This window comes from Panthera tigris, chromosome X, assembly GCF_018350195.1.
Source record: "Panthera tigris isolate Pti1 chromosome X, P.tigris_Pti1_mat1.1, whole genome shotgun sequence".
Lineage (NCBI taxonomy): Eukaryota > Metazoa > Chordata > Mammalia > Carnivora > Felidae > Panthera > Panthera tigris.
The window spans coordinates 32,745,729-32,773,679 of NC_056677.1; the positions used below are offsets into that span (position 1 = coordinate 32,745,729).

General features: G+C 42.5%; 1 protein-coding gene across 2 annotated transcripts in view; it reads left to right on the forward strand.

Moving 5' to 3' along the window:
• The window catches only part of XK (X-linked Kx blood group), a 78,210-nt gene that overhangs the window by 34,434 nt on the left and 15,825 nt on the right, over positions 1-27,951 (forward strand). Inside the window, exon 3 of one of the 2 annotated variants that reach the window (XM_042974014.1) lies at positions 11,859-12,381. In XM_042974014.1, the coding sequence (XP_042829948.1) occupies positions 11,859-12,381 (523 nt within the window). Of the gene's footprint in view, positions 1-11,858; positions 15,628-27,951 lie in introns of those variants that run through there. The other variant, XM_042974013.1, reaches the window with a different exon arrangement.

A 27,951-nucleotide genomic window follows, 5' to 3' on the forward strand; every position in this document is an offset into this window, starting at 1 on the left:
TGGAGGATGGCAATGCTGTTTATATATCTTCTCAGGTTTCCTTCTAGAGCCTGTGTTTGAAGAATTTGGCACAGGACCTTCAGATTCCACATCCATATCTCTGCAAAGTAGGTTTTGGTAGTACAGCTTAGAATTGAGGGCACTGAGCAGGTACAGTCACACACAGAGAACTGAGGTCTTCTTTGCAAGGTCCAAGCCATTTATTTATCCATTTTTTATTATTTATATTCTACCTATTTCTAAAGGTTTTTGTGTTATTTACAACCATAAGCACATATAAAATGAGTCCATTAAATAAGAAGAACCGAGGGGCACCTGGGTGGCTCGGTCAGTTAAAGCGGCCAACTTGCCCTCAGGTCATGATCTCGCAGCCTGTGAGTTCAACCCCACATTGGACTCTGTGCTGACAGCTCAGAGCCTAGAGCCTGCTTCAGAGTCTGTGTCTCCCTCTCTCTTGCCCTCCCCCACTCACGCTCTGTCTCTGTCTCTCAAAAATGAATAAATGTTTAAAAAAAATTTAAGAAAAACAGAAAAGCATTTGAAAACAGGGAAGGGAAGATAGATGGGGGGAATTATACTGAAAATTATTGTGGGAGTTGAAAAAACTAGTGGAGGTAAGGATGTACGTGCAAACATTTGTGTGTTCAAGTGTTGGCAAAGCAGAAAATGGAAGAGAGGGTCAAGTGGCCATGCCCATTTATTTACAAAGTTCACTGTACATGAGTAACTGTGGTTTAACACGGTTTGGTGTGTCTTGAGCCATAGTTGGGAAGGTACAGCAGAATGTAGAACTTTCGTCTTGACGTTCTGAATGATCTTGCTACCATTTTGCTGTTAGATAACCTGATATAGGGGCCAGTGCAGGAATCAGGTACTAAATTCCTTTGTCTGGCTATAGAGGGCAAGGGTTTTCTTTGATGTAGCTAAACTCACTGATGTCTCTTCTGTCTGCCTGAGGTAGGATGGTGAGAAAGCTGGCAGGGCAGATAGAGGAGCCTGCCTCACTTCTTTCCGATCATTTGTTGGGCCTTGGGAGGCAATTTCCAGAAACCAGCTTAGTGCAGTGAGGCCTACCCACTCCCGGGTGCCTGGACAGCATGATTTCAGGAAGTCTTTATATAGAGAATACTCATGTAATAGAAACTAGATAGTAAATTTGGGCTCAGTGGAAGCAAGGAAGAATTGGACAGCTCCCCTAAATACTCTGGAGGCATTCTCCACACTCCTTGAGGTCCTGGGCAGATTCTCGACGCTTGCCTCCCACTGGTAAAAGAGATGAAAAGTGAAGCTAAGGCCACTGCTAGGGAAATGGAACTGCCATATTTATTTAGGCAGAATTGCCTACTGGTTAAGACCAAGACTCTCTAGAGCAAGACTGCCTAGGTTTGAATCTTAGCTCTGCTAGTTGAGTGATTTCTGGGAAGTTATTTAGCGTCTTTGTCTGTTTTCTCATCTGTATAATGAGGATTATAAGAGTATTTACTTTATAGAATTGTAAGGATGAAGTGATTAGTACCTGTAATGTGCTTACACTAGTCCCTGGCATGAAGTAAATGTACAATAATTTTTTTTAACATAAAAGAGATGAGCTGGAGGAGATTTTAGCATCTGGTTTCCTTAGGCAAGGAATCAAAATATTTTGGGAAGAAAAATAGCAAAATCATTCAGGATCTCTGAGGATTTTAGACAGTAATGATCACATCACGTGTGCTATGAATGATGGGCCATAATATTTGTCCTGACAATTTTGAGTACTCAACAAGATATAAATATGTATTGAAAGTCCTCAATTTCTGACTAAACATCTGGAAAACTGGCAGATGTTCAAGTGAGATTTTGGTAACTGCAAAGTCTCAGTCACTAGAACTTTGAAATGTATTTTCCAGTATTAGGATGTCATTCTGGTTACATCTGTAGAACCAGTTTTGCTATAGTGAGCAAAGTAGGGAGGGGTTTGAACCATGTTTTCCACTTGGCATTTTGCCAGGATAGGGAAGAAAACTTTCTGAAACAACTTCATTGCAATAATGAATAGTTTTTTGCCCTTTAAAAATGCAGTCTAGGGGTACCTGAGTGGCTCAGTTGGTTAAGCATCCTACTCTTGATTTCAGCTCAGGTCATAATCTCACAGTGGGTGAGATCGAGCCCCATGTCAGGCTCCACACTGAGCACAGAGCCTGCGTAAGATTCTCTCTCTCAGAGAAAGACAAATATCATATGACTTCACTCATATGAGGACTTTAAGAGACAAAACAGATGAACATAAGGGAAGGGAAACAAAAATAATATAAAAACAGGGAGGGGGACAAAACAGAAGAGACTCATAAATATGGAGAACAAACAGAGGGTTGCTGGAGGGGGTGTGGGAGGGGGGATGGGCTAAATGGGTAAGGGGCACTAAGGAATCTACTCCTGAAATCATTGCTTCACCGTATACTAATTAATTTGGATGTATATTTTTTAAAAAGAAAGAAAGAAAAAGGGAAAAAAAAGATTCTCTCTGTCTCTTTCCCTGCCTCTGCCCCCTCCCCCACTTGCACGCTCTCTTTCTCTCTAAAAATAAAAAAAACTAAAAATTAAAATGCAGTCTAATAAACATTAAGTGGCTAGTAAGTATAGTAAAATATATATACATATGAGTGAAGCTTGATGAAGTATCACAAAGGAATGCACCCGTGTAACCCTCTATCCAGGTCACGGAACAGAAGAGTACCCTTGTACCCCTTCTCAATCACTTTCCCAAGCCTCCTTCCCAAAGGGTAACCAATAAGCAGAAAGCAAGCTTCTAACATCACAGATTAATTTTTCCTGTTTTTAAACATTTTGTATAAATAGAATCAGGCCTAGCTTCTTTCGTTCAACACTGTCTTTGTGAGGGTTGTTTATGTTGTGGCTTGTGGCACAAGTGTATTCTGTAGTGTAGCTGTGTAGCATTCCATTGTATGAATATATCACAACGAGTTGATACATTCTTCTCTTGATTAATATTTAGATTATCTCCAGATTGGGATTATTAAGAATAATGCTGCCGTGGGGCGCCTGAGTGGCTCAGTGGGTTAAGCATCTGACTTTGGCTCAGGTCATAGTCTCATAGTTCGTGAGTTTGAGCCCCGTGACGTGTCTGCACTGACCACCATGCAGAGCCTGCTTAGAATTCTCTCCCTCAGTCTGCCCCATCCTTGCTTGTGTTCTCTCTCTCTCAAAATAAATAAACAAATAAATAAACTTAAAGAGTAATGTTGCTGAAAATATCCTTGTACTTGCCGTTTAGTATATGTATATATGCAATTCTGTTATGTCTGTACTCAGGAGTATAATTTGCTGGACTGTAGGGAATGCCGATGTGTAGCTTTAGTAGAAACTGTAAAACTGGTTGTACCATTTTACATTCCTACAAGCAGTGTATAAGAGTTTCACTGGCCAACGCTTGCTTTTACTTTTAGTAATACAGTGGGTATATAGTAGTGTCTCATTTTACTCTGAATTTGCATTTCCTGATGACTAATGAGCTTGAGTTCCTTTTCAGGTCTTTAGTGGACATTTTGAGGGGTGTGTGTGTGTGTGATGTTATTGTTCAAGTATTTTTGCTCATTATAAAAATTGAGTTGTATTTATCCTTTTGGTACCTCTTCAGACCTTCCTGTATCTCCGTGTTTCCATGTGGGGTCATTTTCACTGGGCCTGAAATACCAATGCCATTATTTCCTTTAGAGCAGGTCTGCTAGTGACACATTCCCTCATTTTTGTTTTGTCATAAAATGTCTTTGTTTTACCTTCATTTTTGGGTATGGAGGTCTATTAAAGGTTATTTTCTTCCTACCTTGAGATTCTCATTATTTCTTTTCAAATGCCAGTGTCTGTGTTGCCTCTTTGAAGTTAATCTGTTTGCTTGCTTGCTTGCTTTTTAAGGTTTTCACTTTGACTTTAGTGTTTTACAGTTTTAACATAACTTGCTTACTTGTAGTTTTCTTTGTATTTATCCTATTGGGGCTTAGTTTTAGATTTCGGCATTTCGGGAAAATTCTTAGCCTTCTTCACTTTAAATATTGCTTCTGACCCCATTATTCTCTTCTCTCTCTCTCCCTCTGGCATTTTCACTGGCCCAAACGTCTCTCATGCTTTTTGTTTCTCCATTTTCTTCTGACTTGCCTTCTGCTTAGTTATCGTTATAGCCATTTCTAATCTATTAAACCCATTTGTTGATTTTTAAATTGTACTTAATTGTTTTTCAGTTCTATAGTTTTCATTTCAGTTTTTAAAATAGTTTCCAGTCTCTGATAAATTCTCTATCTTCTTATATAATTTCATAAACATATTAATTACAGATATTTTTAAGTCAGTGTCAGATAATTCCAATATCTGTATTTACTGTGGGTCTTTTCATCATCTATTTTCATTCTTGGATTTTGATCAATTTTTTGTTTTCTTGTTGGCATGCCAAGTTATTCTTAATTAAATATTAGTTATTTGTATTAAAAAATAGAGATAATTTGAGGCTCTGAATGAATTCTCTTTCTCCAGGAAGGTTTTACTTTTGTTTATAGCAGGTAATTGGTGTAGATACAGATCAATGTGAGTCAGTTACAACTTGATTTGGCTGAATTCTGTACTCCAGTCTTTGTGAGGGCTGATCTATTTCTGGTCACCTTTACTCCTCTCATCTAGTATTTTGGGTTCCCACCAGAAAGCTTTGGGTGTAAACCAGGACTGTTATAGGGACAGAATGTCAATGTTTGCTCCCAAACCCACCAGCTTTGAGAGACTGCTGAAAGCTGTGTTCAGATTCTTAGTCTCTTGGTACCCGCTAGCGTATGAGCAAATGTCTTGAGAAAAGCAGCTTCAGATTTTTTTCTGGAGACTTTTCTATTCTTTGAGATCTTGACCCCAGAAATATTCACTGCTTTGGTAGATCTTTGATGCCTTTGAATGGATGTTTTTCCAGTTGTTCTTGGCAGAAATATTGGGCCAAAACAATCTAGTCTACATTCCAGCATGAAAATCCTCATTTTGCTTTTTGATGCCCTTTTTTTTTTTTTAGGGAATTAAAAAAGCATGAGATGATAGAATTGTGCTTTTTAAAAAAAATGCTCATTGATGGCTCTGGGTCAGCCTAATATATTGTTCTTAAATTAGTCTGTGAAGATCTGGACTTTGAGTTTTGTTAAACTTTTTGGGATGCATATGGGCCTGTGTGAAATGTGTTATGAGTTTATTCTACAGTTAGGAACCAAAGGCAACTAAGGAAGATAGACAAATGACCAATAAGCACATAAAAAGATGCTTGGCGTCATTACTCATCGGGAAAATGTAAATCAGAATCACAATGAGATACTACTTCACACATCCTTTGATTCTAGGATGCCTAGAATTAAAAAGTTAATAAAGATTCAAGTCAATAATAATAACAAATAGTGGCAAGGATGTGGAGAAATGGGAACCTTCATACACTGCTGGTGGGAATGTAAAATGGTGTCATTGCTTTGGAAAACAGTGTGACAGTTCCTCAAACAATTAAGTATAAAGTTAAATGACCCAGCAGTTCTACCTCTATGGACTGAAAAGAACACATTCGTATATGAATGTTCATAATAGCACTATTCACAATAACCAGAAACAATGCAAATTTACATCAGTTGATAAGTGGATAAAAAAGTAGTAAATCCATTGAGGAGGTCACCTGTTGGGATGAGCACTGGGTGTTGTATGGAAACCAATTTGACAATAAATATCATATTAAAAAAAAGTAGTATATCCATACAATGGAATATTTTTCAGCCATAAAAAGGAATGAAGGACTGATATATGCTACAACATGGATGAACTTTGAAAACATTATGCTAAGGGAAAGAAATCAGTCAGAAAAGACATGTATTATACGATTTCATTCACATGAACGTCCAGAATAGGGAAATCTATAGAGACAGAAAGTAGATTAGTGGTTGCTTGGGCTGAGTAGGGGAGAGGTTTTAGAGAAATGATAGGTAAAGGGTACAGGGTTTCTTTTTGAAGTCATAAAAATGTACTAAAATTGACTCTGGTGATGGTGGCACATATCTACGGATCGACTTGTTAAAAACCTCACTGAATTGTACACTTCAGATTGTGAGTTGTATGGAATGTGAACTGTATCTCAATAAAGCCATCGAAACAAAGAAGCAAAGCAATATTTATTGTAGCAACTGGGGAGGGACGGTGGCAGATGTGGGTACAAGCTCATGGTGATGATGATCTCTCATCGTTAACCGCTTCATTAACGTTTTGTTAATCATTTGTCAGGGCCTGGGTTGGAATTAAAGCAGACCACTGGGGAAAAAAATAAAGCAGAACACTGGGTTCTAGAATAAGTGGTCACAGATCACTGCAGGGAATAAGCTATCAAATCCTTCAAGAACAGTGATCTAGGTAACTGGCCAGGAAAACCCAGCACTGCCAAGATAATCCAGAATGGTCCTGGTTTTGGTTGGGCCCCATATGCTGAAGCAGTACTTGACTTTCTTAGTTAGGCCTGTGGTCAGAGAATATTGTACTGTTCCTATATCTCCCTGTTTTGCAGGCCTGTCATGTACCTCAAAGAGAACTTTTTTAGAATGTAGACCTGAAAGACATTTTGTAATTTGGATCTTATGTCCCAGGAAATGTTGGAAACAGGTGCAACTTCTTGATTGTAAAAGGCACATGGAAGCAGACGTATTTGCATAGGAAGCCCATAACCACAGAAATCACCCTCTGGTAAGGGGCTTTGAGAGTTTTCATTGCTCACTTTAGTTATATCTGTGAGAGATTTGGAGCTTAAATTCCTTATTCAGTGGTGAAAAAGGCTGTTCACACATGGTGCAATTTTGAATTCACTTATTCATTCTTTATTCAACATACATGTATCAATTACCTGCTTCGTGCCAGTCACTGTGCTAGGTGCTGGTGATAAAAATCTGTAGGAAACAGTAGCTACACCTAGGAGATTGCACTAAACCAAAGATATCAAGTATTGCAATAAAGACATGAATAGGTGGCTGTGAGATCCCAATAAAGGGGTTCATTGAGCTTGGAAGAGTCTTGGAAGCATTTAGCACAACTGAGTGAATGTAATTGAATAAAGGCTGAGGAAAAGCATCACTGATGAGTTCACACTTTAACTGCACCTTGAAGAACAAGTAGGGTTTATCCAAGCAAAGACAAGAGGAAGACAGGGGACAGAGAAGCAAATGAGTTAGGACTCTGTGGCAAGAACCGTATGAGACTTAACAAATGACAGAACCAGAAAAGAAAGAGGAAAACATGTAGAGCAGCACTTCTCAAACTGTAATGGTCACACAAATCACCTTAAAAATCTTGTTAAAATACAGATTCTGCTTTACTGGGTCTGAGGTTGAGCACTCCTTTTTTTTGTTAAAGCTTATTTATTTTGAGGGGGGGGGAGAGAGAGAATCCCAAGCAGGCCCCACATTGTCAGTGCTGAGCCCGATGTGGGGCTCAGAGTCACAAACCGTGAGATCATGACCCTAGCCGAAACCAAGAGTTGGACACTTAACTGAGCCACCCAGGTGCCCCTGAGCTGGAGCACTTCTAATAAATTCCCAGTCGGGGTCTGGGCTGCTGGTCCATGAGCCATGCAGAGCAGACAGAGTTTAGAGATCTACTTGGCTGTGATGGGAGAGGAAGGTAAAGAGTCCTACTTAATATGCACATTTCTGGGTAGCGTGTTCTGGGTTGTTGGTCTCATGGGCTGTTAGAGGAAACATCAGAGGAGTTTTCAGGGAAATGGTTTGTTCTGTTTGTGGTTTTGTTGTTGTCCGTGGTGTCTGTTTTGAGGCACCTATAAGATATCTCGGAGGAGAAATCTAGTAGGCCCTTGGCTAGAAGGGGAACATAAAACCACAGTTCCTGAGGGGAAGAGAAAGATGTGGCAGTGAATGAAATTGAAAGGAGGCTGCAAGGAAAGCGAGAGGATGAGTAGGAGCAAACAGTGTGGTTACTTCTACAGGAGAAGTTTCCAGGAGGTGCGAGGAAACAACGTACAGTGTTACAGGGAGATCAGGAAGGAACAAGGCCAGAATCCAGACTGCAAGGAGTTGAGGATTAAAGAGTGTTTTGATTAGAGATGACTCAAGAGGATTGACTGAAAAGTTCAAAGAGAGTGTAGTAGTAGAAAGAAGTGCAGGGGGAAGGAGGGGGTCCTTTCTCTCTCTCTCTCTCTCCCGCACCCAACTCTTTCTTCCCTGCCCTCCCTCCCTTGCTTTCTCTGTTTCCATGATTACAGAAATTTTGCAACATACAAAAAGATTGAGAAGATACTATAATGAACCTCCCTGTATCCATCACATAGCTTCAGCGATCATGCCAGTTTTTGCAAAGGAAGGATGGTTTTTTAGATGCAGCTGACTCAGGCATATTCATACACTCAAGGAAAAGAGCCAAGATAGAGGGAGCAGCTGGAAACTTGAAAAGAGAAAGATGATAACTGGAGCAAATTTTGGAGGAGGAGGCGAGTGGCGGAGTGCAGCACAGGTGGAGATCCTGGCTCCAGATAGTAGGAAAAGCACTTTGTCTACTGAGCTGAAAGCAAAAGAGCTAAAATCGACTACCCTCCAGAAATCTGGGTAAAATTCCAATTTCCAGAAGCTTACTGTGCTAACTCCCTCAGTTGCCCTCTGCCACTGTACCCCACATTCCTTCAGGTTGCCTCAGGTCCCTCCTTGAAGTCATTCACTAATGCTGGGGGAAATCTCTGTTCGGCCTAAACTGTCTTGCAAGTTGAGTCATTTTATTGAAGATCCAGTGTCCATGGAGAGTAGTTGCATCACAGAGAGCAGCCATTTAGTGGCTTCCATCTTGGGAGCAGCCTCCGTTAACTCTCCAGAGCAACAGAGAAACCATTCCCCTTGTCTCCCAAATAGAATTCAGTTCCCCTCCTAAGGGGAATCCTGGGGAATAAAATGTTCTAAAGCACTTAACATAGAAATTCAGTTTTTTTGTGTCAAGTCAGGAAATGAGCAAATTTGTGCCTAATAACAATTTCTTTCTCTGTGAAATAGGAAAAGAGTCCATTTGGAAGGAGATTACTTGGCGGGAATTGAGTGGGAAGAAGCTTTAGAAGTGTGCCAAGAGTTTGGCATATTGCCACAGCCTTCTATTCAGCTTTGCCTAAAATGATGTCTTGCCCTCTGACAAAAGATGAGAACAGCAAAATGTGCCCCCTACACACACTCATAGGAAATGAGAATAGGATTATTAGGGGATGTTAGACTTCTATGAAATGCCACTTAAATGGGCGTGACTGCCAACTGATCCCTTTTTGTTGACTGTGGGAAGATAAGGTTGGGAAATGGCACCAGGGAACTTTTCTTCATTTAAGTCTGAGTAAGTAAGTATTTGCATGCGCATCACCCTAGCCATTCATTAGATAACAGCTTAATTCTAGAGGTAGAAATGGGCATTCCAAGCATTCTGTACTACTAGCTTCTGTCTTCCAAGTGCATCTCTCTCTCTTCCTGGACCCCTTTCCTATCTGTGAAATTCTGCAGTGAGCAGCCAGCAGTGGGAGTGATGATTGAGGTCAGTGATTTCAAGACAGTTTCTTTGCATTCTCAGAAAGCTTCAGTGGGTGATTGCTACTGAGCGCCGATTGAGTAATGATTGGCCAATTCTCTTCATAGAGAAATAAGTATAATTTGGAAATAATTGACTTAATGAGAAAAATGGGTAAATGCTTAAAAAAATTATTTGAGTCATTGCATTAATAAGTAATTTACAGGACCAAAAATATAACAATATAAATACTGTATGTGTATGAATATGCAATTTGCATTTTAATTATTTACGCTTAGCTCATCTTCTGCATATGAAGTATTTTTCTTATAGTGGAAAAAACATAAGCACTGAAAGAAAAGGATTCACTACCAGATCCTTAGGGTGTAAAAATTTGTAAAAATATAAAATACATAAAACATAAAAATACATCGCCAGTATCTACTGCTTTACAGTGGTCCAGTGAATTAGCCTCTCAGGAAAAATAATTCAGTCCAATTTCTTTCTGGTCTACCCCTGGGATAGTGTTTCCATCTTTTAAGTTTGATTAGTAGATCACAGCCTTTCCAGTGAATGATTTTGATGATTTAAATCACTGCCAAAAGACTATGAAAAAAGTTGAGCCTCTGAGTAAAATTCAGCTTCTGCCGGGCATGTAAGTACCGAGGCATCACAGCTTTTGCGTCCACCAAATATAGATGTTTTTTCCATCAATTCAGAACTTAAGTAAGGAAAAAAACCTTTATTCCTGTGCATTGTAAATTATGCATTTAGGTAGAGGCAGTTATGTTTTATGGACATTGCACCTTAAGGAGCAGGCACAGAAGGTATTATCTCAGTTTTATGGGTGGGAAAACAGAGCCCAAAGAGATTGTATTTCCCTAGTGTGGCCTGGCGGGATAAGACTAAAACCAGAGCCAGACTCTTGGTTCCTGACTCCAAGCCCTGCCTCCAGTCTCTTCTTGCTGCAATATTCGGAGGTGGTGCCAGCCTGTTAGTAAGTGATTATATTTCAGTTTTGACCATACAGTTTGTGTTCACGGATTGGCGGCCCATTTCTGAGACCGTAGCTCACAGCCATAGTGTCACACTCTCGAACACGGTACCATGTCCCATTTAAATGAGCCACATCTTGTCTCCCCAAACTTCTGCTTTAGATAAACTGGATAAACCCATTAGCCATAGGTCATTTTAAGAAGTAGGCAACTAGAGGGACGCCTGGGTGGCTCAATCGGTTAAGCGTCCGACTTCGGCTCAGGTCATGATCTCATGGCTTGTGAATTCAGGCCCCGCATCGGGTTCTGTGCTGCCAGCTCAGAGCCTGGAGCCTGCTTTGGACTCTGTGTCTCCCTCTCTCTCTGCCCTTCCCCTGCTCACGCTCTCTCAAGAGTAAACATTAAAAAAAAGAAAAATAAATAGGCAGCTAGAGCTGAGAATTCTTGAGATACTAAGGCCTTTCAGCCCAAGACAAGATCCTCAGTAATGGGGAGGTTCTCATTTCTTCGGCAATCTTGCAGTCATATTCTTAAATGTAACTGAAGAGTAAAGAAAAATGAGCAATCTGTAGTCAGTGTATAAATTTAAAAGGTCCTGCAGATAGAGAGGAACTCACTGAGCAGTTTATTATTGAGTCTTTTTTGTTTGTGTACCTACTACTGGTATATGTTGAGAGGCATGAAGATGACATGTCAGACATGGTCATTCTCGACTCCTCAGGAGCTTATAAACTGATTGAGGAAACGAAGAACACCATGTAAAGGATTCTACATATCCAGGCAGAGCAAGATGGGGTTAGGAAGGTGTTTCAACTTGAGTTGAACCTGAAGCGGACCCTGAGACAAGGGTTTGAGTGCGTGTGTTTTTGGAGGAGGGTGTAAGGAGCACGGGAGAAGGGAATGAGGCAAGGCAGGGCAGCCAGTAAAGGGAGCATTATCAGACAGCTGTCATCATGGGTGACTGGAAAGTAGCCCTGTGAGGAAACACTGGTGAATAGTATAGAACACATACCTCGGAGTTACTCTACGCAAGGGGTGGGGGAGCTAGGGTAGTTCTATTGCGGCTCTTACCGGATAGGCTAGAATTGGGTATTGAGGGCTCTCCAGGGAGCATTGATCCCCCGGCACTTAAGCGCCCCCAGCACCGGGGCAGAGCAGCCTCCACAGCCCTGGGAAAAGTCCTTAGGCACAGTGAACAGATAGAGCTGGAAGTCAGCCTGGGAACATAAAAGAGAAGGATCCAAGGAATATGGGTTAAGGAACTGACAAAAGTGTCTGTGACAGCAGGATTCTTGGTGCAGGTGAGACTCGTCAGTGCTCTTTCTCTCCTCTCCTCAGGTTTCTTCATGGTCCTATCCCTGTTGTCCATTGTGTATGGAGCCTTGCGCTGCAACATCCTGGCCATCAAGATCAAGTATGATGAATACGATGTCAAAGTGAAGCCTCTGGCCTATGTCTGTATCTTCCTCTGGAGGAGCTTTGAGATTGCCACTCGCGTCATTGTCCTGGTCCTCTTTACCTCCGTCCTGAAGGCCTGGGTGGTGATGGTTGTACTCATCAACTTCTTCAGCTTCTTCTTGTACCCCTGGATCCTCTTCTGGTGCAGTGGCTCCCCATTCCCCGAGAACATCGAGAAGGCCCTCAGTCGGGTGGGCACCACCATCGTACTGTGCTTTCTCACCTTACTGTATGCCGGTATCAATATGTTCTGCTGGTCAGCTGTGCAGCTGAAAATCAACAACCCGGACCTCATCAGCAAGTCCCAGAACTGGTACCGGCTACTGGTGTACTACATGCTGAGATTCATTGAGAATGCCTTCCTCCTCCTCATGTGGTATCTTTACAAGACCGACATCTACATGTACGTGTGCGCACCTCTGTTGATTCTGCAGTTGCTCATTGGGTACTGCACAGCCATCCTCTTCATGCTTGTGTTCTATCAGTTCTTCCATCCTTGCAAAAAGCTCTTTTCCTCCAGTGTCTCTGAAAGCTTTCAGGAGTGGGTAAAGTGTGTTTGCTGTGACTGTAGGCAGAAGAAAGCCCATGAGTCCGTAGGAAAAACAGATCTGAGGCCAACCGAAGACAGAGATGAGACACCTTCTAGCAGTAAAATAAGTTCTGTGCCCAGCCAGATCTTGAATGCTGACGAGCTCTGCTCTGCCTAACAGGACCTGAGTCTCTTGGGGTTCACACATACTGTTTTCTGGGTTGATCCCTGTCCTTCATACAAGTCATGAGCCCTGCACAGTTAACAAAGAGGGGGGTTAGCTCTCAACTCCTTGCAGGCTGCTCCCCTTTAGAGAGCTCTTGGACATGTGGGAACTATGGAGAGAATCCAGGGAAACCCCTGAGTGCTGGAGAGGCAGCCTAAGGTAGCACCATTGGTAGTTGACCTTGTTCCCCCAGGCATTACTGGCCTCTTCGCTATCTGAGTTGGGATGGCTAGCTCTGTCAGGTAGAATGAGGATAGGAGCTTTCTTGTTTTCTAGGTTTTGTTTTGAGCTGCTGGTGTAGGTGGCCTGTTCCATTTCCTCCGAGCATAGCTTTCATCCATGAGCTGTCCTCATGACCAGAAGGTTTTGTCATCAGCAATATCATACTTGTCCGAGTTTTCAGAGAGGGCTCTTCAGGTTTGCTTTTTGAATGGACAGAGGTTCCATTTTTATCTCATTAGGGCTCTTTGTACATAACCAGCTGTAGCCACCTTGGCGTGCTATCTCTAATTGATTCAAAAGTCTAGATTTGGAGACTATTCCCATGGATCCATGGATGCAAAGAATTTGCGTGGAAACCCTAGAATTTTAGGAAAGTTTCATTCTTTCGAAGTGCTGAAGAAATTCTGGATTAAGAGGGTTGCTAAAACATCAAAATGATTGAGGCTTTTATAAGCAGAAATCTTACTTTCTCAGGATGGTTGAAGATAAATAATCCTGCTGGAAGATAGGTTTAAACCTCTTCAAGGTTCAGTCCTGTCCTAACAATTCTGGGAAATTTCTAGTAGAATTTGCTAGGATTTGCCTTCTTAATGAAGAAGAAAATAAAACTCACACTCTTCTCTTCCCCCTCTTCCTTGCCTGTCAGAAGAATTTTAGACAAGAGTTACAGTGGCTGACTTAAATTTTTCTAGAGAACTCCACAGGAATCTTTCACCAAGTGCAGCTGTGTAGGGCACTTTAGTTTTCATTATTTGAAGGAAAAGGGTCTCCTCTCCCAAAGTTAGATATTGGCTTCACAAGTTTTTAAATTATAGGAAGAGATGAAATGACCAGAAGATCTTTGTCTTTACCTTAATGTATCTTGATTTGGCATGATTCTGAGTTATTTGAATGAGATCTCCAATTGTATGTTCCTATACTCTCCTGTCTCAGGTATAATTTCTCCTTTAATCTGGAACCGTATTTGTTCCATAAAAGGATAGTGTAGCATATCCTCAGCTGTCTTGGGGAAATGCCTGGATCTAGTGCCATTATCTTTACCGTAAAAACCTTGATGATGAAGTATCTGGAAACAGGTGACCTGTCACTGACTAGGCTGGACATAGCAGGTCAGTCAGGGTTGATGGGTCTAAGGATCCCTGATGGCTGAACTTGCTGACCCATCCAGTTTCTAATAGGCAGTCTGTCAGGGGACAGGTTACAAATGGTGAGTTTGAGCAGGAATTATGATCAGAATGAGACAGGGATAGGAAGGTAGATTCTTCCAACCTTGGTTTGGAAGCCTGTCTCAAGAACTGTTACAAATCTGAGCCTTCGAATGCATTTTCAATCATTTTAATGTAGAAGATAGCTAAGCATCGTGAATGACCCCAAACCAAACTAATAGTGATGGTCTGTCAGACTCCTCTAACCCAATTACAAGCCACATTTATAAGGACAAAGAGGTTTGGTAACGAAATCAGACATTTTGTCATCTTTAACCCTTGATATACAGATATTCCTGCTTTGGGGCATGTATGTCCATTCACTTTGGGGGAGAGAAAGCATTGTTTTTTTTTTTTTTTCTGTATGGTGAAAATTTAAGTCCTGGTGAGCTGAGAATTTTTGTTTTAAAATTATTTTTATCATACCTCCGAAATGGTAAAATCATAGTTCAGACTACAGAACTAGGTTGCCCTAAAGACAGACAAATTCCCTCCCGTGCAGAGAGTTAAAATGTGTTTTTCATTATAATTCCATTTTTAAAACTCTCAGTGCTTTGTCTACTTAATTGCATGCCATAACTTGTCATGATAGCTGCTCCAACTGAACCACTATCATTTGGCTGAATGGAGGTGAAGTATTTCATTGAAATAAGATCATCCAAACACTTTTAGACTTTGTCTCTTCATTACTGGGGACAGCACAGTGTAGAGGTTGGAACCTCCCCGTCTAGCCCTGCAAGTTACTAAATTGCCGTACGCCTCAGTTTCTTCACCCACCAAATTTGGAAGATACATTTGCTCAGCCTACCTCACAAGGTTGTTGGAAAGATCAAATTAAATAATAGATGTGAAAATGCTGTGAAAATATTTTAAAGTGCCATGCATATTTAAGGAGTTGTTATTATAGTCATTCAAGTCTATAAACAGGTTATTATTATGTTTTTACTGTTAGAAAAGAAACAAGCAGTATCATCCACATGAGCGGCTTGAGTGACTACATTGGCCTTTGACCTTATGGAAGGGCGAGTGTAAATGGTCTTTATTCTTAGAACTCAGCAGCTGCCCTCTCTCTTGGCGTCAGTTGCTCACAAAAATTAGCAGCCAAACACATGGTACTCAGAGGAGGAAGACCCATTGAAATCTGAGAAGTGCTTTTGCTGATCACGAGCTGATCATTTTTGTATCTTTCATCTTTCATGAAGGACCTAGTAGCTAGCGTCTTTTGACAGTTGTCCTTTACAACTTGAATGCCTGATCCTGTTAGATTTTGGCTGAATGTGGGTTTCATCTTTTCAGCCTTGTAAATGGGAAAATAAACATCGAAATCGTCATATATAGCATTTCCTTGGAAACCACCTTCGAACATCAGTGCTGTGGTTCTGAGTGTCCTGTGTCGCTACTTCAGTCGATAAACTGTGGATGTGAGCTTCTGCAGGCTGCTTCTCTGCAGCCATTGATGCTAATAAATATTGTTTATGTTTCTTCATATAATAAATTAATTTTTCAATTTCCCCTTGTGTTTCATTCCTTATATGGTCCTTTCATGGCTTTTTGATGTCAGGGATGATTTCAAAAACAGAAATTTGAAAATGGTGTTGTTGTGATGAATTATGGTTTCACAACCTCACCTGGAAATTCCTTCTGTAGCATGGGGAATTTGAGAGTGCTAGGATTCTGACTTACAAGACACCAACGGCTCACGGAATTTTCTCTGTTTTATAAGCACTTACTCCTGTTGAAGCTGCACTGCTGGATACGAAGATTCTGCTCAGCTGTCTGTTGATCGCTGTGTGTGATACAAAAAAAAGAGGCAATACAAATCTCTTCACGACAAACATAAATGGTACATGGATTCAGAAATCTAAAGGGGTGACTTGATATTAACATAAACAAGTAATCAAATGTAAATGACATTCCATGGTTGGAAGAAAAACTTATCAGTTATTGAAGGGGTCATTTCAGAGCATGAGATAGACATGGATTCATGTGTATCTCGGTAATTCCTTTTCTTCTGAAGATAGTCTTGCAGTTTGGAAAGACGTAGCTATAGGATAAGTCTTTTGGAAGAGAGCTCTTGGCATTAAATCAACCCCTTGAGAAAACTGAATGTCAGCAAGCATAGTGTTTAAGTAGGTCAATCTAAAATTGCTTCATTTGGTGTTTGTAAATGTTTCATTTTGAAATGACTTCAAGCTAATAGAAAAGCCTCAAGAATACTGCAAGGAAGTACTTTACATCTTTCACCCAGGTTCACCTATTAGCATCTTGATGTGCTTGCTTCGTCGTTCTCGCTTTCTCTCTTTTGCCATTTATTCTGAAATGCTTCAGTGTGTATTTCCTAACAGCCAAGGCATTTTCTCACATAGCCATAGTACAGTGACTGGATTTGGGAAATTTAACACGGATGCAACGCTGGTATCTGATCGAGCATCCATATTCCATTTAACAACTGTGCCAGTCACTTCGTTTGTTTTCACAAAGCTTCCTCCACAATGTGTCTACTCAGTCCTCTTCTCTGAGGGTCTCTTGATTTAAAGTTATGAGTAAGTTTTACCTTCCCTCTGAACACTGGGAAAACTGCAGACTATGAAAAGCTATTTGAAGAAAACACCCGCATTTATATCAGTACCGGGTAATAGCTTAAAACCATACATTTGGGTTGTTTACTGGTAAACTGGGTAATTTTTTTCAGGGGTGTCCATTTTAGGCAGCAAGTGTTGCTGCTTAATATGTGAGCCTGTAGTTCACTCCCTTCCCCCACCCCACTGTGAGAGTTCTGTTCTGCAGTTTTTAGGTGCAAGTTTGTGAAGATTAGGAAGGAGATAAGGGAAATATATGTTATTCTTCTGTGGCCATATTTCTCTGTGTGCTCTCCTTCCGGGAGACTATATTTATTCTCTATGAATATCTTTCCAAATGGGAAAGAGCTCAGAAATGTCATACTGTAATTAAATGAGTAACATTTTGGGATGCCTGGGTGGCTCGGTTGAGCGTCCGATTTCGGCTCGGGCATGGTCTTGCAGTCCATGGGTTTGGGTCCCATGTTGGGCTCTGTGCTGACAGCTCAGAGCCGGAGCCTGCTTCAGATTCTGTGTCTCCCTCTTTCTCTGCCCCTCTCCCCCACTTATGCTCTGTTTCTCTCTCAAATAAATATTTAAAAAAATATCTTTAAATGAGTAACATTTGGGGCCTTTTTTCCCCAGAAAAAGGCACTTCCCAATAACAGATGTTTGTACAGAGCTGGGAATTCAGAAACATCCCCAATCCTTTCGTTCCTAGCACACAATAAACCCTATCAGACTAGGCCCTTAACCTGTGTAAGAAGGTGTGTCTGTTGCAAAAGCCTGCCCGAGGGCATGCCCCACTCCTCCTTGTCACCCCCTTTTCACGGTTGTTTCTCTGGAAATGATTAGGCCAAGGACATTGAAAAACAGTGTTGGTTTAAGCAGCTTTTGGAAGCCAGAACACCTATGAGGAATAGATAGCAGTATGCAGCAGCATCGTTTTGCAGCAGGCCAGCAGAAAACATCCCACCTAGACTCCCCTGCAGCACACACCCCCATGCGATGTGATTTGCCTCCTCCCGAGGAGAGATTCATCCAGATTGATCTTGAGATTCTGCCTGTACTTCTGTTCCCTCCCTGCCTCCCATCCTGAATTAATTCTTTCTCTCTGAATGATGGGTTCCTGATTGAAACCTGATTAGCCTGCTTCCCAGAGCCCTGGGAATATCATCCTCCTTAGACATCTGCATTATGCATACTGGTTTAATTTCTTATCAGTCAGCTTCCTATTTTAATTAGCTAAACTTTACAGTTAATGAGTCAGGTTTTCAGGAGCGATAGCACTCAGGAAACAAAACAGGATTTAGAAAGTCTGTGTTGGAGTAGTGCTGTAAGACCATCCCTGCCAGCACCCAGTGCAGAGGAGAATGGTTCTCTGGGGTCACCTTCTTGTTAACAAGGTGACTCGAAGTTGGGAATTTTTTAGCACAATGGTGCCCAGCACTAGGGCTGCAGACCTCCAAGAATTGGACAGCCTCCTTTACACTAATGAGAGATGTTTGCGCATTAACTAGAGATGTCTGACACACACTTGTACGATTAATTTTCAAACCAGTGGGGATGCTGTTGTGAGTGATACAACAGGACAAATTAAATGTGTTGCTGTATTTCAAGTAACTTTGTCATTATCCTCTCCCCACCCCAGCCACTACCGTGAACAGGTACTAAAAATCCAAGGACTATCAGGTGGGGGGTGACCTTAAAAGACCTCCTTTGAATTGGCAATGTTGGGAATTACTACCCTAGAAGGTTTTTTTTTTTTTTTCCTTTTTGCTCTGCTGGAATATTTTCTCAAGGGCGCTTATCCTCTTTTGAAAATGAGGGTAGTTCACATGCAAATTACTTGGCTTCTCTCATTTGCAGTTTGATTCAAGAGATGAGAAAATATTTTTATTTTTAAAATGTAATGTGAATGTAGGTCATCAAGGCAAAATGCTTTTACACTTTCAAAGCGCTAATAAATGTGTATATTAACATAATAACCATCACAATAATGAAGTGATTTCTCTGCATTCTTCAATTCACCTCCCAATTCACCTCCTTGGCCTTATTAGGAATTATATCAAAGTGGTTTCAGCTACAGTTTGTGGAACACCTGATTAAAAGTGGCTTAAACAACTGGATTTTGCTATCTGACCTGACAAGAAGTTTGGAGAGAGGTGGTTCTGGATTCCAATGGGCCCAACAGCCTCAGGCCCCAGAGGCTTTCCAGCTGCCTTTCTGCCACCTTCAACCTGTTGCTTCATCTATATGCTTGTCTCCTTACAATTGCAAGATGGCAACCTGAGCTCCAGGCATCACATGTACACAACTGAATCCAAAATTAGGGGATTTCCCTTTGGTTACTTCTGTTGTTTCAGGAGAAAAATCTTTCCTAGAAGCCACGCAGCGTACACAATAGAACTTCCCAAATTTCTTATTGGCTGGGGTTGAGTCACATCCCCACCTCTAAAACTGCCTCTGGCAAGGAGAATGGAATTACCCTGGTTTCCTATGACTGCACAGCATTCACCCCTAGGGGCTAGCAAAGGGACCACCACCCATTAGCTCATGGGAGAAAGAATACCCCAGAAAATTGGGTTCTGCTAGCAATAACAAGTGGAGGAAATAGCCATTGGCTAGGCAACCTGTGGTGTCTTTTTAAAATTGAAGTATAATTAACATACAGCGTTACATTAGTTTCAGGTGTACAACATATTGATTCAACAATTCCATACATTACTCAATACTTATCCCGGTAAGGGGAGTCACAGTCTGTCATCCCGCAATATTATTGGCTCTATTCCCTATGCTATACTTTTCATTTATGTGAGTTTATTTTATAACTGGAAGTTTGTACCTCTGAATACCCTTGATTTCACCCATCCCCCCATCCACCTCCCTTCTGGCAATCACCAGTTTGTCCTCTGTATTTGAGAGCCTATTTTTGTTTGTTCAGTTGTTAGGTGTTTTGTTTTCCAAGTATAAGTGAAATCATACGGTATTTGTCTTTCTCTAATGTATTTCACTTAGCATAATACTTTCTAGCTCCATCCTTGTCACAAATGGCAAGATCTCATTCTTCTTTATTGCCAGGTAGTATTTCATTGTATATATGTACCACATCCTCTTTATCCATTCATCTATCAGTGGACACTGGGGTTGCTTCCATGTCTTGGCTGTTGTAAATAATGCTACAATATACATAGGGGTGCAAATATCTTAAAATTTTTTTTAATGTTTATTTTTCTTTGAGAGAGAGGGAGAGACAGAGCATGAGCAGGGGAGGAGCAGAGAGAGGGAGACACAGAATCCAAAGCAGCCTCCAGGCACTGAGCTGTCAGCACAGAGCCTGGCATGGGGCTCCAACTCAAGAACTACGAGATCATGACCTGAGCCGAAGTTTGACACAACTGACTGAGCCACCCAGACGCCCCTCTATTTTTAACTTTTGAGGAACCTTCATACTGTTTTTCACAGTGTTTATACCAATTTGCAATTCCACTAACAGTGCACAAGTGTTCTTTTTTCTTCGCATCTCACCAATACTTGTTATTTCTTGTCTTTTTGATTCTAGCCATTCTGACAGGTATAAGGTAATATATTATTGTGGATTTGATTTGCATTTCCTGGATAATTAGTGACGTTCAGCATCTTTTCATATGTGTTGTCCACGTGTATGTCTTCTTTGGAAAAATGTCTATTCCGGTCCTTACCCATTTTTTGATTGGATTTGTTTTGGTGTTGAGTTGTGTAAGTTCTCGTTGACATTTTTGAGAATAAAGACTGCTAAGCTGATGAACTGGGGAAGAATGCAAAAGCCCCCTATGCCCCCTTTCCAAAGAAAAATTCTGTACTTACCTCATCTCCTTTTGCATTATATGTCCCTGGTAAAGAGGCTCTCTGGAAGAAGTCATATATTGAATAAATAGTAGCAATTCCAGTAACCCAGTTATTCTGTGAGAATGCGTACTAGTGGAGTTGTCTTAATGGCACAAGATTGAAATTGTGGAGCTGTGTGTGTCTAGAAGGAGCAGGAAGGAAAACTCTTCTCAGCTGTGGAGAATCAGGAATCCCAGAGGTTAGGGAAAATCAGATATTCATTAGTTGCACGGATATTTAGAGTGCCCCTGTGTGCCAGATGCTGCACTAGGCACTGAGGGTAGACTGGTGAGCAAGAAACTACTCTGGTTTTCAGGACTCATAGTCTATTTGAAGAGACAGATATCCAGCCTGGTGATTTCAATGCACAGAGGTAAGAGCTATGAGGGAGGTATACCTAGGAGGTCCTAGGGACAGAGATAAGGAGCCCGGATCTGGTCTTGGAAGTTCAGAGACAGTTCAAGGAGAAAGTGACATAAAACCTGAGACCAGAGGTGAGTTTAGCCTGAAGTCTATAAAGCTTAAGCCTCAGGATCCCCAGTGAATGCTGGGAGTTGTAGCATGTTCCAGGCGGGAAGGAGAAGTCAGGATGCAATTGGGAAGCACATCTACTAAGCATTTCTGCCACATTGTCTGAAGAGATCACAGAAGGAAGGGACCTGAATAAGTAATTTGCTGTGATTTCTTTTTCATTCTGAGTACTCTTTCATCTTGTACTGAATTTAGAATTCATATTTTTTAATCTTCTTTTTTTCAAAGCCTCTCCCCAGACTAAATTATCTGTTTCAAGTACCAAACACTTGGATCTACCCCTGCTTGAGATCTGAATCCTGAGAAGGTGTTTGCCTGATGAAGGCACTGGAAAGAATGTTCCTGGTAAAGGGGACAGCATGTAGAAAAGCCTGGAATTAGTACAAGGGACATTTATAACAGCAAACAGCCTGTAAGGTCAGTGTTGCTGAAGCACGGGAGAGAGGTGAGACTGGAGAGGTGATCAGGAGCCATACTGTGAGAGGGAGAAGAAATGATAGTGTCAGCGTGAGCCAGGCCTACACACGATCGCTTCTGTTCCTCACAACAATCCTATGCGACAGTTACTACAATTATTTCTCTTGCAGAAGAGAAAGCTGACACTAGCAAGATAAAGGAACTTCCCTGTGAGATAGCACAGTAAACAGCAGGGTTGGGTGCCAAAGCCCACGTGTTTAATCAGTAGACTCTCCTGACTTCCTAAACGTTGCCCAATTTGCAGACGTGGTTAGGTCTGGCAGATGTCAGAGACAGAGGAAAGAAGCAAGCCTGGTGGCATTTCCCGGGGTGCCCTGGTATGGAGGCCCTAGAACCCTTACTCAGTAGGGAGGAGCTGTTTCTGCCCAGGCATCAGGCTGGGGGCCGAGACAAGGCGCCCTCTATAGCTCCCAGCGCTGTAGCCATGCTCTGAAGAGCCGTGAGGAAGTCACTGGGCTCAAACCATGAGGGTCCCAGAGGAAAGAACTCTGGGGTGGAAATCCTATCTTCTACAACACTATTCGTGCCCAGGGCCACTCTCCTCTTTCCCTGGAAAAACTGAATAGGACTCACCTAGGGACAACTAATGAGGCAGAACACACATGAGCCTACAACCTGGTCGATCAAGTCTTATTTTTTTGTTCTTTGGAACCAGAAAAGTTACCACCGTTTAAATAGATAAATTAGAAAAATTTTTTTTCTTCAAGCTGACATTTTAGGAGGGAGACTAGTAAGTGCTCACATTGTGGAGGAAGACAGTTGGGTTCAGGGGTCATAGTTACATGGCATTTGATGGTGTCAGGCCAGGGAACAAGAAAGATTTCAATCCCTACACATACGATTCACCTCTTTCTTCAGAGTCCTCGAGGACGGTGTTCCCTGAGAGAGAAAAAAAGGAATATGTTTTCTTATCTCCTCCAACCCTGATGCGGAACTCTAGTTAGCTGGTCTGACACATCTGGAGGGATCCTTTTCCCCACATTAGAAAGGTTTAAGTAGCTTCAGTGTTTAACAGCAAGCTATACGACTTACCCTATGTATTTCCTCTCACTGCCAATACTCAACTCTTGGAATTACAAAGACCAACAGGACGGAAAGCTCAAGCACGTGGTCCAGAGGCCACATCTTTACCTGGAAAGGAGTTCATGTGCATTAACCCTGGTCCTGAAATCTGACCAAGCAGCTGTGGACATCTTGAATCAGGAGTTGCAGAAGGAGGCAGGGTGGACTTCAGCTGCCAGGTTCACATATCTCTAACACCGTGGATTACAGGGGAAGGGAAAAAAGATCCCAATTCTCAGCCTGAATGGTGACCTCACTTGTTAGGTCTTGGAACTCCTTGGGATTGCTTTACATCCACACCTCTTACCTGAATTCATTCTCTACCTCCTCTGGGGAGCTGATCCTGAAGGACAGGAATGAGCAAGGTTTCTATTAGTTCCCAAAGAACTACTGAGGCAAGGCGGGACTCTGTACCTGACAGGGCTACCCGAGACTATAGGAGGAAACAAACATTCCATCCCCAGGGCTCTGATATCATCGACATGCTTCCAAAGGAAACTAAATTTTATGCTAAAATGTCATCTCCTTAGATAGTGTGCTTATTCAGCATCCAATACTAGTGACTGCCATGATTTAAACCAGCACTGACCGGTACTGAGCACTTAAAATGTTCCTAGTCCAAATTGAGATGTGTTGTAAGTGTAAAATACATCAGATTTCCAAGAGTCAGTACAAAAAAAAAAAGAATGGAAAATATCTTATTAATAATTTTTATATTTTATTCCATGCCAAAATGATGATTTTTTTGGATATATTGGGCTAAATAAAATGTATTAAATTGATCTCACCTCCTTCTAGTTACTTTTTAAATGTGTCTATTATGAAGTTCAAAGTGTCATACGTGGCTGGCTGGCACTTGAGGTTTGTGTTCCATTAGCTATTTGTATAGATACATTGAAGACCTGCTTTTCTCTGAAGAACGCTAAGTACACCAGAAAAATGCCAGATCAGCCAGGCCTACACCTTGGATAACATGTTCCTCCCTTTGCGTGAGTAAAATTGTATTTACAGTAAAAACGGGTACTCCTCACTATTATTTCTGTATTCAAAGAGAGTGCCCTAAGCATTGGGGAAAATGTTATTCTTTATAGTGGTTCTCAAACCTGGCTGCCCGTTAGAATCACCATGTGTTGGGGGTGGGTGTGGGGGGTGGCTTTTAAAATTTCTGAAGTCAGGCTACACCCAGACTAATTAAATGGCGATGTCTGGGAGTGGGACCCGGATACCAGGGCTGGGTGTTTTGTTTTGTTTTGTTTTGTTTCTGTTCCCCGGGTGATTACAATGCACCTGGGCTCTCCAGCCTTCCAGAAATCTTGCTTTATAACCAGAGGTAGGCATCTGGGGCTTAACAACAGGTGAATCTTTAATCAGATATATGTGTCTAAAGGTATCAAAATCACTGGTTTCCCCATACTGTGCTCAGATGTCCAAATAAAATGTATCTTTTCAATAGAACGAATCTGAACTTCCTCGTGATTCCCGGTACCCATTTGGCACACACACAGACAAAATACCCACAAAACCTTGCTAAGCTTGGCATCTCTGCTAAATTAAAATCGCTTTGGACTAACTGGACATCTTAGACTTAAAATGTTCTGTCCTTCAGAATGCCTGCCCTGCCCTCCTCCTTTACTAAGATGGCAGTGCCCAAGTGTGTGGGAGAGAGACTGTGTGACCTCGTGGCAGAGAACCTAATGGACGGAGGCTAGTCCTGAGGCCAGGTCAGGCCAGTGTCAGTTCACACCTGTGTCCTACACATTCTGCTGGAGTCTGCTGCTGAGGTCTGTAGCTGGCAGGGGGGAGAGGGGGAGGGGCTATCCTCTGCTCGCTTCTTTGGCCTTCCTTGGCTCACTGTGAGCTGCAGACCTCAGAGCCCATACTATTCTCCCTCCTTTGGCCTTGGGGACTGGGCCGTTCCCTACATGGAAGAGGGCACATGGAAGTTTTTTGGCCTCAGCCTCACATCATACCTCCTCTGGATGAGGCTGGGCTTCTGAATCCCTACAGCCACACGGCAGGGCTAGTCCCTGCCCTCTGTCTCACTGCACCTCTCCTCCTCCTTGGTAACACATGATCAGGTGGAGGCCCAGACAAACGTGCCTGCAAGAGTCACCAATGGGAAGAGAAGCAAAAAGTCCTCAACCTAAACCTTTGTTGTTCTCTCAATTGATTCACTATGCCCCTTCCCAGGCTTAGGTCTGGGGACTGCTGTCAGGATGCAGCAGGGCCCCTCTGCCCATAATCACCCAAGGGCCCACTGCCCACTTCCTCTCCCGCATAGCCTGGCCTTCTCTGGGGCAGCAAGTCTCCTGCTCTACATGCCCGGGGCCGAAAGAGCGTCCTCTCAGCTCTACAAGAGCCGTGTGGCCTCAGCCCTCTAGGATTTGCTCTGGATGTGCTCAGTGAGAGCCAAAGGAACTTAGAAAACCATTCTCTCTCATGACAAAGCCTGACTTTCATGATCATGTCTTCAACTCAAAAAATCTTTTTGCCGACTTCAAATGGAAATACTCTGCTTTCCTCTCTCCAATTCTAGCCCATAGTATACCCCTTAATCCCCACATCCCAGGCAGATGCTGCTGCCTCAGGCTGACTAGGGACAGGGTCTGCTGCACGGAATGCAAAAGGAAAAAGTCTGTTAATATGCATTTTAAGATATGACTATCACTCTTATCACAATCACGTAGGAACAGTTTACTGAGTGCCAGGTCCTGTTCTGTGGACTTTACACGAATCAAATCATCTTAATCCTGATGGCAGCTTAATGAGGAAACAGGCACAGAGAGGTTAAGTAACGTGCCCAAAGTCACACAGCTGGCCAAGTCAACCAGGGATTGGAATCTAGACTGGCTCCAGAGTCTGTGCTCTTAACCATCGGGCCCTTCCTTCCCTCCATGTAGCCCTTCCCCCTCTGCAGCTCTTCACTTCTTCCCTTGGGAGACACAAAAGTGACAAGCTGCCAGGAAGCATTCTTTTCATATAAGGAAACCCAAGCGGTGGCACTACTGACATGCCTTTTGGGAAGAGTTGGAGTTAAAAAGTAAATAAACGCAAGAGGGAAGACGACTTCAGTTGTGTTTACTATCAACCACTAAAGCTCCCCCCCCCCCCCCCCGCAACAGTATTTAATCTGTCTCTGTGGAGTCCGAGTCCTCTGCTTCAGGCTCTTTTGAATTCCAGACACTTCAGGTAACCCAGAGTTGTTTATTATGCAACGCTCCCATCCCTCCTTCCTCGCTCACTCATTCCTGCTCCTTAAGTTCTGCTGCTCATCATGGATACTCTCCCCTGCACAATTTACAACACGTCCTGATGCGATTATATATTGCTTTCTGGTTGCGCCCTCCACGCGTGTTTTATTTCCCTACCTTGACTGGAACTCCTTGAGGGTGGATGGGCATCCTATATCAGACTTGTAGCCCTCGCGATACCTAGAGCAGTAGGAAGTGCGGAGGCGGGGCTCAGTAACTATTTGCGGAGTGATTCGCTTGAGAAAAGATCAGTTATCTCTGTGCCTTCGTTATTATTTCAGCTCCTTTCCCTACTTGCTTACTCTTCAGATCTTCGAAAGTTGCCTGCAATCGCTGGGTTCCTGTATGTTTCAAATATATGTGTTGGGCTGTGTGCTGAACTGCCTGGTTGGAATGTTAGCACTGACACTTCTTTCCTGAGCGACTTTGGGTTAGGTGTATTCACCCCTCTGAGTCTCGGTTTCCACAAATGTAAAATCAGGATACAACTGTATCCTGTGACATCCGGAGTAAATGAGCTAACACACATTCAACACTTAGACTAGCGCCTGGCATGGGGTAAATATTCAATAAGTGTCAGCTATACAAAAATAGATGCGTTTTCTTCATTTACCTTTTTTAAAAGTTTACTTATTGTGAGAAAGAGAGAGAGAGAGCAGTGGAGGGGGCAGAGAGAGAGGGAGAGAATCTTAAGCAGGCTTCACTCCCAGCGCAGAGCCCTGCTCCATCTCACAACCTTGAGGTCATGACCTAAGCCAAAACCAAGAGTCAGCCACTTACCTACTGAGCCACCCGGGTGCCCTCTTCATTTAAATTTTAATGTCACTTCTGCTACCCTCTGGTTTCTAGGCCCCAAGCACACATTTACACTCACATGGTGAAGCATGATATTGTAAATATTTTAAAGTTTTTATTCATTCACCCCTTTCCTTACATTTTTCAAATACGGGATTTCCACATGGGCTCCTCGACACTCACATTCGCCTTGGCCACCAGGTGGCGGCATTTGTTCAGCCAGATACGGAGCAATGGAAGTTCCCTTACACAGGAGCCCAGCCTGAGCTTACCCTGCTGTTTCAGAAGTTGCACACGTTCTGGTTTGTCTCCCTCCACATCCTGTCATGGGCTGTTTCTTTCCTTCTGCTTCATTTCCTTTATACTGCTTGACCCACCTGTGTTATACATCTAACCACCTCCTCAAATATGCACCTTGTAGACTGTGGCCTGGCAGAGACATGGTTGAGGCTTGTATACCACCTAGCAAGGTGCCTACCAGAGATAATACTTTTAAAAAGAGCCGTTTTGAAAATTCTGGAAAATTCTATATGAAATCACCAAACATGAAATCACTAAAGGGGCAGGAACGACAAGTACTCAACTGGTCTCTCCACTCCAAACTCGTCACTCCATTCCCAGCCCCCAACAGGCTAAGATGACCAATTCTTATGTCTTATTGCCACCCTGACACTTACCATGACCTCAGGGTCCTTCTCAACACTGCTCTTCAGGAGGTTTCCAGTGAATAACAGGCCCGCAAGACAAACCCATATTTGCCATCCCAGGTAGGCCCAGTTTCTGAATTTGAGAGTGTAAATGTTCAGTTCCCAGGCATTACATCCTGCACTTAGCTGCTTCCCAGAGCCTCTGCCTAGACCTTTGCATCATTTCTGTTCCCCAGCGACAAAACATTAATAACAGCAGTTATCATCAATGGGCCCGTTCTTAACTGCAAGGCGTTAAGTGATTCACATGCATCACCTCATTTCATCTTCAAAACAGGGCTGCGAAGTAACAGTTACACGTGTGGAAACCATGGTTGAGGTTAAACAATTCGTCCAAGTCACACAGCCAGGATTTGGAAGAGCCAGAGTCGAGTCCAGGCCATCTGAAATTAAAACCCTTGCTCTTAACCTCCTACTCCCTTGAGGTCTTGCAGGACATCACATGTCCCTGCTTTAGCAGCCAAGAGTACAAGAGTGCCTGCCGTCACCCTTGTGCCCACCCCACACTCACACTCCCCAGATGTCACTCTCCCTCACCACCTG